The sequence below is a fragment of the Ursus americanus genome, chromosome 5 (assembly GCF_024610735.1).
Source record: "Ursus americanus isolate L20-20 chromosome 5, mUrsAme1.1.p, whole genome shotgun sequence".
NCBI classification, from domain to species: Eukaryota; Metazoa; Chordata; class Mammalia; order Carnivora; family Ursidae; genus Ursus; species Ursus americanus.
In genome coordinates this window covers 60,895,743-60,908,539 of record NC_142131.1, presented here as the reverse complement: position 1 = coordinate 60,908,539, position 12,797 = coordinate 60,895,743, and the positions used below count along the sequence as shown (strand labels likewise).

Sequence of the window (12,797 nt, the reverse complement as noted above, 5' to 3'; positions counted from 1 at the left end):
CATTCCGTTCTGAACGTTTAAATCTCTGATACCAAGGCCTTTTTTTTTTTTTTTAAAGATTTTATTTATTTATTCGACAGAGATAGAGACAGCCAGCGAGAGAGGGAACACAAGCAGGGGGAGTGGGAGAGGAAGAAGCAGGCTCATAGCGGAGGAGCCTGATGTGGGGCTCGATCTCAGAACGCCAGGATCACGCCCTGAGCCGAAGGCAGACGCTTAACCGCTGTGCCACCCAGGCGCCCCTGATACCAAGGCCTTTTATACCAAGAAGAGAAAACCTAACTAAATACAATTTATTATATGAATGTGTTTTTAAATAATTAATAACCAATAGTTGAAGTTAGATTTACTTATTTAAACTATATACTGAATATCCTTTATATTGTTAATCTTCGTGTATGACATAGACATACAAATAATACATACATTTAAATTTGCTTTTGTGGAAAATATGTCATTGCTGTCAAAGGGATTAATTTAATTGGCATAAGTAAGTTTTGTTTTTCTTTACCTTAATACTGGTCCTGCTTCATTTTCCCTTTTAAATATAAATGAGAATAAATAGACTCATGTATTTTTGTGTGTATGCTACGCCACAATCTAAGAAGGGAGATTGACTAGATGAATTGTTGTCCACCTGCGTACATAAGCATCAAGGAAGTTTTTCTCTGCTCAGTTTTCTGGGTGGAGAGAAAAAAATGGTGTAGTAATGGTGATGATGATTGTAACACAGTAAAAACAATACCATTTATTTATTATTTAAACTCATTGTTTGCCACCCTCTGTACTTTTAGCAAGTTTACCTATCTAACCCTCACGTAAACCTTTTAGATAGATAAAATGGAACAGAAAACTGAGACACACACAAGTATCTTTCACAAGATGAGGCAGCTAGTAGATGGAGGAATCCAGGATTTGAACTTAAGCTGTCTAGTTTCAGATTCTAAGTTTCACCCACTGTATCTATTTTTCCAAGCTGCACTGCCACAGAAATGTGCAGTATGAATGTGTAGCATCCGTGTGGTATGTGAAGGAATTAAAACTTAAACTTGATTTTGTAAACTTCACCTTGTGGGTGTCTAAGTATTAGGAAATGCAACTGCTTTGTAGGGATTCTTCCTCAGCCAAGGAGTACTAGACTTTCACAGGAAAAACAACCTCCCAGTGAAGATGTGGTCATAATGTAATTACAAGGAAGTGGTCCAACATGAGGGAGAGCTAGCAGACAACACAAGAAGGCTAATTAGAGGACTAGGAAGTGATTTAACAGAATAATCAGAAAAACACTATAAATTGAGTCAAGTTAAAGTGTCTAAATTTAAAAGATTAAGAAACTGAAGTGAATTTGCAAAAGAACCACATGGAATTTGTTAAAATGAAAAATTTGATTATTGAATTAAAGGTCAATAGTTGGGGGAAAGTATTAATAGTGAAAATTAAATAGCAGTTGAGAAACAGGTGAAAGAATCCTAAATAAATAGAAATATATCTGACGCTAGAGATTCTATGAAATTGGAGTCAAATGGAAAGACAATCTTTAAAGTATCCATAGGGGAAAAAAACCCAAAGTTTACGTTCAAAGGACCAAAAGTCAGATCAGCAGTGAACTTCCCATCAGCAACAGTAGATGCCAGAATAATATCTGCAAAGGACTGAAGGGAAAGCACTGTCAACCAAGAATTTCATACTTGGCTGTTAAACTCTCATGCAAGAGTAAGGGCACAATATAGAAGTTGTGTTAACAGTGTATCTGTATAAAGGTTAGATGGGAGAATTCTGTTTTGGCAGTTCTTTTATAAGTAAATTGTTTCAAAATTGAAATTAAAAAAACCCTCACTGTTTTAGAGAAACAACTGGAAGCTTACCACTTACAGATAATCATTAACAGCATGTATTATTGAAAAAAGTCATAAAGTATGTACTTTATGAAGATGGAAGTTCATCTTTAAAGGAAGGATTGAAAAACAAGGAACAGTGGTTATCAAAGAAATCAGTAAATGTCAGTAACCTTTGATTATCATCATCATTCTGTACTTTCATGTGCCAAGTGTAAGTATTTTGTCTAATTCACACAACAGCCCTATGGTATAGGTACTTAACATTTTTCTGAACTCAAGGACACCATTCTGCTTTTTGAAGGAGCTCATTCAGTCCCTTGCACACCGAGTGAAAAAGAATGAAACCAAGTTATGTCTCTGTGAAATTTGAGAATTCTGAGTAAAGAGAAAATCTTTAAACCTTTGAGAGAAGGGAACATTTTTCACCTAGAAAGCAAATTAGAATGTCACCACACTTCTTAGCAGCAACTCTGAAAGGTAGAAGATCGTGAAACAGTACCTCTAAAATCCTGAGGAAAAAGATCTTTAACTTGATCCTCTATACTTAATCAAATGTCAAATGTAGGGATTTAAAACATTTTCCTTCCTATGTACCCTTTCTTAAGAAGCTATCGGACTTGGAAGGGTATAAGTAAATCAGCTGTTTTCACACACAAAAAGCTACTGGAGTGTATGTGATTTTACAAAGTAAGCTGAGGAAGATGAAGGAAAAGGAATATGTAACGACTAGAAATAGGAAAGGAACTGAGGGAATATGCCTAGAGTACAGCTGGTCAGAATTGAAGCAGGAGGCCAGGTTTTGTGAAGAAACAAAAAAAAGTTTTGTTTTTTTTTAATCAATATGTCTACGCGTATGGTTAGGTATTTGGAAATTACAGGTCTTTTACAGCTCTAATTAAAGTACTTTACAGTTCTGATACAGGTACATAGAAAAACTAAGCAAATAAAAAAGCTCAGCACTTATTAACCTCAGGGAAAACAAAACATGATTCAAGAAGGAATAGCTGATTCTAATATGGTACTTGTTTCAGCAGCAGCAGTTATAATAACAGAAACATTGAATGTTGAGTCAATGAAAAATTACAATTAGCTAATGGTAATTGTGACAGGGAGTTTGAGGGTAGGAGATAATGTGGTAAAAAAAAAAACCTATCATAATCTATTTTAACAGAAAGTCAATTTAAATGATCTACAAATCGACAGTTTAAGAAGTTGCAATAAGCATCTTCTTTATAAGTACCAGAAGGAAACATGTTGGTAAGTTAGAAATGACTACAACCAACAGATGAAGGGGGATAGGTTAGAGATATGTCTGTCTGACTGGCTGGCTGGCTGTCTTTTTTTTTTTTTTTTTTTGCCATTTTTGATAGCTTTTTATTACTTGAATTTTAAAAAATCTGTGTGCTTGTATTATTTTGAATAACAGTAAAGATTTGTTGAAATATAAGAAACCATTGTACAGGTATGGTTTTATTCAGAGAACTGCCAGTACTAGGACAGAATTCAAATGTGTGTTCCTTGGTAAACAGTGTGTGGTGGTACCACCCACTAAGAAAGGTAACATTAAACCAGATACGGGGAAAAGAGCAATGAATTCTGTGTTTCAAATAATCAGGTTTCAGGTAAGTAGGAGACTAAATGAGATGTTCATTTGCACGTATATATAAATGTCTGCCTGGACTCAGGAGAAGAGTTCAGAGTGATAATAAGAGATTTCAGTCCATCACCTAGTACTTTGAGAGGTTGTGTATCACGTACTTTTTACTTCTAATCTAGGCCACTAAAGAAGTGTGTAAGGAGAGGGAATAATGCAATGGAAATGGGAGAAAGAAAAAGAGGGGGTGAGAAAATGAAAAGCAGAAGAAAAGTAGCAGGAAAGGAAAAGGAGAAAGATTATTAAGGAGAGGGAAGGAAAACATGGCAGTCATTCTCATGTAAGAGGGAGAAGAAATGTGAGGAGTAGAGCATGAGAGAGTGATGTTCATGAACATTACTTTCCTTAATGTTGGTATTGCAAACCCTTGCACATTTGAGCCAAAAAAACCTCCCTTATATCCCTAAACATAATGTATATGTTTAGTGTTAAATACTTAAGTTTTAATTAAGAGGGGAAAATGGAAGATGGGAGGGGGAAAAAGCCTGAGTAGACTATGAAGATGTTACCTAACGAATAAAATATTAGTGATTAATGTTCTGGGTAGTTCAGTCGGTTAAGCATCTGCCTTTGGCTCAGGTCATGATCCTGGGGTCTTGGAATCAATCCCCACGTTTGGCTCGCTGCTCAGCCAGGAGTGTGCTTGTCCCTCTCCATGTGCCTCTCCCCCGGCTTATGCTTGCTCAGGCTCTGTCTCTCATTCTCTCTCAAATAAATAAAATCTTTAAAAAAAAAAAAAAATGATGAAGAAAACACATGTAAAGCCTTTACACTGAAAACTATAAATTATTGGGTATATCATGTTAATGAATTAGAATACTCAGTATTTTTAAATGTAATTATCCATTATCCCAATCAGAAGTGTGGGAGGCTTTTTTGTAGAAACTGACACAAACTGAATCTAAATATATATGGAAATGCAAAGAACCTAGACAATCCACAAAAAGGATAACTTGTAAAAGATAAAATCAATAAACCAGACTATCAGAAATCATAAACTATTTGAAAGATTTTTTTTGAAGATTTCATTTATTTGAGAGAGAGAAAGAGAGAGCACGAGCAGAGGGCGGGGCAGAGGAAGAAGCAGACTCCTAGCTGAGCCAGGGAGTCCACGTGGGGCTCGATCCGGGGACTCCGAGATCATGACCTGACCTGAAGGCAGACACCTAACTGACTGAGCCACCTAGGTGCCCCGAAAGATGTTGTTTAAAAAAAGAAAGCCCAGGAAAAGATATTCAGAGTACATATTTTGGACAATGAACTTGATCTAGAATATATAAAGAACACAATTGAATAAGACAACTAAATTAAAAAGTGAGCAAAAGATCTCGATATATGTAACCAAAGAAGATAGACGAATTGCCAGCAAGCTTAAGACTATCATTAGTTATCATCAAAGTGTGAATTAAAACTGCAGCAAGATACTACTTCATACCCACTAGAATGACCAACACTGAGGAGACTGACAATTGTGGGACAATGGGAACTCTTACACATTCCTGCACAGTGCAGAACGGTACAACGAATTTGGAAAACAGGTGAACAGTTTCTTACAAAGTTAAAATTAAACTTAGAGTAAGATCCAGCATTTCTATTCCTAAATGTTTACTCCGTAGAGGTGAAAACTGATAAAAGTGCAGAATGTGAGGAGGAGAGGAGCTGATGGTAGAGAGTACTACTAAGGTTTTTTTACTCATATCGTTCTCTTTAAAAGCCAGGAGACTGAGCTTTTAATTCAGGGAAACTCTGCCAGTTACTAAATGGCCAGATAATTTACTTTAAGCTTTTCTGAAATTTTATGTCTTGTGAATCATTGCGTTTGTGAATACCGTCTGGTGCTAAAGACTAGTCTGACTCCTTATATATGTGTGGAATGTGCTGAGCTGTGTTTCAAGCCAAGTTTAGATGTTGATGTTGTTGCAAAGTGATCCTCCTTTCATTGTCTTAAGATTTTAAAAAGTATAAGGTTTTCAAAATGGAGATGTTCTAAGCAACTGTCAGCTCAAGAAATGAAAGTAACTCTAGTTTATATATTACTAGGGAAATTGTTTTGTGATAAATTTAATACTTCTCTCAAGGTGTTCATATATAAATGTTTTAAGTCTGTATACTTTTGAAAAATAATTCTGACGAAGAAGTTTGTTTAGAAAAGCAAGAAGATGGAAACGTATTGGCATGACATTCCAAGGCATGTTTGAGACATTTTTAGGTTTATATATTTACTTAACAAATACGGAGCTGTGGAGTTGTAAACATCTGCTTGGTTTGAAAGTACATTTCACCAGATTAATTATCTAGGTGGAAATAAGCTGTATATCCTGTCGCTCTTATTTCCAAAAATGTGGCACAAATTATTGCACTTTTAAAAATCATTCTTCAACTAAACATGAGGGAGGAGGAAGTCTTGTGAATGCCATTTTCCAAGGTACATTTGAGTGTGAAATTCACAAATTAATGAATAGCTTTACTCTAAATGGGAAGGAGATTTGAATTTGGGAACATGCAGGGTAATAAAATATTATCGATGTATATTAGGAAGTTATTTATTAATTTTAAGTATTAAACAGAAAGAACACTTAGTTAAAAAGAGAAGAAACAGGCACCTGGGTGGCTCAGTCAGTTAAGTGTCTGCCTTCAGCTCAGGTCATGATCTTAGGGTCCTGGGATCAAGTCCCACATCGGGCTCTGCTCAGGGAGCCTGCTTCTCCCTCTCACTCTCCCTCTGTGCTCACCCTCTCTCTGTCTCTCTCTCAAATAAATAAACAAAATTAAAAAGAAGAAATTACACCCCCTAATCCAAAATTAATATTTGAAGATGGTTTCTGGAAAACATAATTTCCAAATAAAAAGGAAATTTGCTTGGCTTTATATGTAGATAAGAAAATAGAATAGAATAAATCAAACGATAGATTTTGTAAACACCAAATTTCAAATCCAATAGATTTGAAGTCTGTGTTGCAACAGTGATGAACATAAAGAATTTTCACTTTCAAAAAAAGATATATTTGTTTTCATAGATAGAATTGGTTAAAAGAGATTCCATTTCACAATGATGTCTTTTTTCATTTAAAATTTTTTTTTATTTGTCGTGAAGTATAGTTGACACAGTTTCTGGCTTGCAGCATAGTGATTTGGCAATTATATTTATTACGAAATGCTCATCTAGAGAGAAGTGTAATTACAATGTGTCACCACACAAAGTTATTACCTCATTATTGACTGTATTCCCTATGTTGTGCTTTTTTTCCATCCTCATGACTTACAGCTGGCACAATGACTTCTTAATGCCCAAGGTCTTTGATCAGGGTGGAATTAAACTTCTTAAATGCAACACTAAAATAATGTTCCTGTTATTGTGAATTTAACCCTTTCCTCTTAGATTCTTTCTAAGAAGGAAGTAAGTGAAATGTAATGTTCTCTTGAGCTCCTTAACCTTCACAGTATTTACCTAGTTCACTGCACAAGTCAGTTACAACACTGCCACTTCTTTGTTTCGAAAGTTTGGGTGAGATGAGGTATCATCCCTGCTTGAAAATAAATCTTCCAGGTTCTGAATTTTAACCATGGCAAGAATGTAAGTTTTCTTCCTTCTCATCTTCCTCCTTGAACATAGGCTTAAATGTTAACCTGTCATTTTCCTATAGTATGTTCAGGGACTTGTCAGAGTCCCAGATTTGTGACATTAAACATACATGCATTTATCTTTACTGAAGATTTTCATCCATACAAATATAAAAAGTACCGTCAAACCGGGGATGTACTATATGGTGACTAACATAATATAATAAAAAATCATAAAAAAAAAAAAAAAAGTACCGTCATTCATGTCTTACCAGTTTTCTCATCATGGCTTTGGAGAACACAAAAGGGAGAAATGTTATTTTACTTAATGTTCAGGGTCTGTGATCCTGTAATGTAGCTGTCTTTTACTGATTTATAGTTGGCATAGCTTATAAATTTATCATATCTTTTTCAGAGATTTATAAATATGTGATATCTGTTTGATTACTTGGGACAAAAATGTTAATACCTCTTTGAGTAATCTTGTTAATGCATCTCTGGTCTTTGATCTTTTCATTTCTGGGATGGCTTTTTTCTTCACTCTATCTGCCACCCTACCATGTCTTTTCTGGGAAATATTTCCTACATTTGTTGACTCTGCTTCTTTCCCATCACTCACTTCTCAACTCACTCTAATCTGATTTCTGTCCACAAAGAAACCGATGTAACCAGGGCCACAAGTATCTTCTGCCCATTTTGATGGACAGTTCTTTGTCTTTGCTAAGTCCTCAGCAGTTAATACTGTTACCAAATTCCTCCTTGAAATAGGCTCCAGTGACAGCACATTAACTGGTTTTCCTCCTCTCTCTCTTTGTGGTAATACCCAAATATTCTTTGAGTATTAGAAAAGTAGACTTTTCTTCCTCTACCCATAGTTAAATGATACTATTACTTAGAGTTCTCTATTAGACCCTCTTTGCTTTTCATGATGCAGCTTTCTTTAGAAATTAGGATTCAGGAGTGCTTGGATGGGGGCGCCTGGGTGGCACAGTTGTTAAGTGTCTGCCTTAGGCTCAGGGCGTGATCCTGGATCCCTGGGATCGAGCCGACATCAGGCTCCTCCGCTGGGAGCCTGCTTCTTCCTCTCCCACTCCCCCTGCTTGTGTTCCCTCTCTCGCTGGCTGTCTCTATCTCTGTCAAATAAATAAATAAAATCTTTAAAAAAATTTAAAAAAAGAGTGCTTGGATGGCTCAGTCAGTTGAGTGTCAGTGAGCTTGGGTTCTCTCTCCCCTTCTCCCCCTCTCGCCTGTTTTCTCTCTCTCTAAAATAAACAAATGTTAAAAAGAAAAAAAAAAAATAGGATTCATGGCTTCATTTATGATCTGCTGGTAATTCCAGGACTTTTCCTTGGCTTCAGAACTGTACATCCAGAGGTTTAGTGGACATCTTTACTTGATGATTGTACTAGGCTGCAGGTGATAGAAATCCGCCTCAGTGTAGTTTCAGGCTAAGAGAGAGAAACATAGCCACACAAAACCAAAGCTCAGGTGCGTAGGTCAAACTGGTCTTAGGGATGAGTGGAAGCAGAGATTTATGTCCTCTAGACTTCCTCCTTTCTTTTGTCTGTGCTTGTCAGCATTATTATCTCAGAACAATCATCTACATTTAGTTTGAAATTTACTTGGCTAAGGCCCTTCTTAGAGTCAACAGCTTGGCAGTCACAAAGAAAGGATAGGTTCACTCTTTGCCCAGCCCCACGTAGAAAATTGTCTGATGTGGATTCTGAATGACTCAGCTTGGTTGGCTACCAGTAGGATATAAACTGTTTTTACTGACACTGATTCTGGTGATGGTGGGGTCAGGAATCTAATGTCTTAGTTCACAAAATGAAGCCAAAATTAGATCCTGTCCATCTTTCATGTTCAATTTCAACTTCATTGGAGAAGCTACTAGTTTTATTGATGGTTATCAGTGAGTTACAGCTGCTTAATTATCTAGGAAGAGTTTATTGCTCTACCAGTTACTTTATGGGTTGTCTTTGAGAACAGAGGTTCAGGTGAAGAAACCTGTATGAAAATGATCAGTATTTCTTCTTGGAATCTGAGACTTTTGTATGGCTGTCATGGTGTTCTAGTTAGTGATTTAAAAACATAAACTTATTAGAATAATCCAGAGTTTTATAGTCATAAAATAGGATGCTCTGTGAAGGCAAGGATTTCTTCCTTCATTGTTATATTCCTAATAACCTGACACTCAAAGTGTTCAGAAAATTTTGTTGAATATCAGTTTATTAAAATTTTGATTTTTTTCAATGCTTTTTGGGTAAATAGTTTTAATTTTGTCACAGATTTAAAAAATAAGAGCATCTAAGGATAAGTAAAGTAACTTGTTTTCTTCTATTTTTCCTTCTTTATAGATTACCTGTTAGAGCCCTGAGTCAAGACAACAATTTTTATACCTTCCTGGTGGTTGAGAAACGAGTCTCTGTGGAACGAGAAGCAAAGAAAGGAGAACAGATTGACTTTCTTCATTAAATTGACTGTATAAGATACTTGACTTCCAGGAACAAAAAAACAGAATCTTTTTTTGGCATCATTGGACATTCAGCATATCGAGGAGCTTGCTTTCTGAAGCTTCCTGAGCCAAGATTTGAAAACTTCATTGGTGCTCATTTATACCGTGGACTATAAGCATGAGTGAATTCTGGTTGTGTTTCAACTGCTGTATTGCAGAACAGCCTCAGCCTGTAAGTATGAAGTAATATGTGTACGGATTGGGTGGGGTGCTCATTAAACATACCACTGGTTCTCAAGCTGGGAGTCAGGACCCTAGCGGTAATTGCAGGGCAGATCTAAGGAGTGTCAGAAAGTAGTTCATGGAACTCTGAACATCTGGTTAAAAAAAAGAGGAAAAAAAAAAAACTTTCTTGAGTAAATACTGTGTGTCAAGAACTGTGCTAGACCATTGTACATGACTGAGGAGGCTGTCTCCTCTACCGAGTACATGGCTGCTAGGGGAACAGTGAGAGGTTGACACCCCAACTTGAGGTAAAACAGTGGAGTCAGCCTTGAAAGTCAGTGGGTAGAATATGTGGCAGCCAGACTGTGCTCACATCCTTCTTGATCTACCACTTCTTTTTCCTCTCAGCAACCATCTGAGGAAGATACCATTACCCTTATTGTTCACCTGGAATACGTATAGTTTTTGCTCAAAGTTCTTATAGATAGTAATTGGTCTTAGGTGACTTTTTGGTGCATGCCCCACTTTTGTGCCTTCTAACCTGTACACTAATATTGCTGCCTTTTCCTCTTCCCATATTGTTGCCTCTTGCCAAATCTTGCCCTCCAAGTCTAATATTCTGTTCATCTTTTAGGATGCCTAGATGACATGTTACTTCTGTGAAGTCTTCAGCTTTTTCCTGACTTAGCCATTACCTCATGTGTATTCCCACTATCTCATTACTTTATTTTTCTATTATAGCCTAGAACTTCTTTATGGTAAATAACTGTTCTATAGTCTCTCCACCACGTTTTTAGTTCTATGGGGGACCATATTTACTTTGTATTTTCAGGATCAAATCTATGACCTTGGAGCATGTAGCTTTACGTGCCAGTTGGTTAGCTGGCTGGCTGGCTGAATAAGTGAATTTATATTGTTTCATTTATGTTTGTAAGAACATAAATGGAAGCATGAGGTGTAATTTTGAAGTCTTCTCAGTCCTTTTTTGAGCCTTTTCCTGGGCATGTGCAATCACTTTCTAATTTTCCTCAGGTATGCAGTGTTTTTTGACTGTTCTAATTTTTCATGTCTGACTCCCAAAGGGGGAAAAAAATGAAAAACAAAGGGGGTTGGAGGGAGAGAAGAAAGGATGCTGGCTTTTTTTTTTTTTTTCTTAAGATTTTATTTATTCGACAGAGACAGAGACAGCCAGCGAGAGAGGGAACACAGGCAGGGGGAGTGGGAGAGGAAGAAGCAGGCTCATAGCGGAGGAGCCTGATGCGGGGCTCGATCCCATAACGCCAGGATCATGCCCTGAGCTGAAGGCAGACTCCTAACCGCTGTGCCACCCAGGCGCCCCAGGATGCTGGCTTTTAAATCCCCTACAAGTGACTGAACTAGAGGGGGAAGTGCAAGGGCTGCTCACCTCTTTGCTCCTTGGTGATGAGAAGCAGGTAATTGAAGGAAAGGTTCATTTTTGCCCATCCTGGCTCCAAAGGTGTGTGTAAGCTGCTCTAGGAAACAGCTAGGAGTTGGGGATTGGTAGCTACTACTGTATTAAGAGGTGAAATTGACTGAAATTGAACATAGTTTATCTTCCAAGTCTTTCCCTGGAGGTTGCAGGCCTTGAACAGACTCCAGAGTTCTGAAATAGTTCTACCAGACAGATTCTGCCAGTGCATTGTTGTGGTGGGATGCAGAATCCTTGTGCTACTCATTCTGCCATTTCCCCTTTTACAACTTTTTATAATTTTGTTTTTTATATTTGGCTCTTTGGTCCATGAAATAAGGAAGATTGTTCTGTGTGGTGTGAGGTAGGGGTCTGTTAGTTCATGCTAATCAGCTACCTAAAGACAGTTTATTAAATAATCTTTTTATTAGTGATTTGGAATGTCACTTTTACTGTATACCATGTTTTCATATATTGAAGTGTCCATTCCTGGAATCTTTTATTTTTTTGGTACATGTGTTTACACCTATGCCACTACCATACCGTTTTAATTGCTGTAGTTTCAAGTAAATTTTTGCTGTATCATAGAGGAAATCCCTTTCATAGATCTTTTTCAACTGTATTGGTAATGTCTTGATTTGTGAACTGGCATGTTGTTCCATGGTTCCTTATCAGGTTTTTCTCTTTTTTTCTTCATAGGAAGTACTTTGTAGTGCATATTTTTAATCCTGTAGGTGTTTATTTTATAAACATTGTATGTAAAACTTTGTATGTAGAGTGTATCTGAGATTTGATGTCTTCAAAATTCTGAACAATCCCTTTGAGAAACATGGCATATGTTTACATTTATATAGTCCTTTTCATATTCTTTTAGTAAAGCTTAAAAATTTCATCATTAAAATTATGCACATTACTTATTAGATTTGTTCTAAATATTTTAGGGTTTTTTTTCTGACTGTTATGAATCAAGTTCTGTTCTTCAATTACATTTCCTAATAGAGTTTTAATAGTACATAGGAGATGAATAATATTTATCCACTAATCTTTTAAGCAGACATCTTACTGAACAGTTTATATTTTCAAAATAACTTTGTATGGTGACAGGTTTCTGTTTGTTTGTTTGTTTTGGTTTTGTTTTGTTTTTTGTTTTTGTTTTTTTTTTTGGTCTTTTTCTGATGAGTGAATGTCTTATCCTGGTATCTTATTGCATTGATCAAGATCTCCAGCATAATGTTGAGTAGTGCCAGTGATGTGTGGGAAAGGGAGAAAGGAAATGGGAAGCATTCTAATTAAAGCATAATATATATATATACTTAAGTATATACTTAAGTGAATGTGTGTTTACTTGTACATTTAAGTTACTGTGTGTAATTTGTTACCAATGATACTACCAAGGATTAAATTTTCACCGTTTTTAAATCAGGGAATTTTTTAATTCTATTGCCATATTGTTTTAGTATGCCTTGTAATATTTTGTTGAAAGTCAGACATAGGGTAACCCTGAGTAAGGAAACTAAGGTAAACAGGCCTTTAGCATGAGGTTTTATGTTTATCTGTCTCAGTGTTGGGCCATGTTTACTGAAGCTGTAGGTGTCAGAAGATAAAATTTCTGCTTGTGTCCTTGTTTTTGTGCCT

General features: G+C 36.4%; 1 protein-coding gene across 12 annotated transcripts in view; it reads left to right on the top strand.

Moving 5' to 3' along the window:
• The window catches only part of CDC42SE2 (CDC42 small effector 2), a 109,246-nt gene that overhangs the window by 63,322 nt on the left and 33,127 nt on the right, over positions 1-12,797 (top strand). For all 12 annotated transcript variants that reach the window (XM_087862316.1, XM_087862318.1, XM_045794786.2 and 9 more), the window contains one exon: positions 9,411-9,740. In XM_087862316.1, coding sequence (XP_087718442.1) covers positions 9,687-9,740 — 54 coding nt within the window. In that variant the 5' untranslated portion in view covers positions 9,411-9,686. The remainder of the gene's footprint in view (positions 1-9,410; positions 9,741-12,797) is intronic.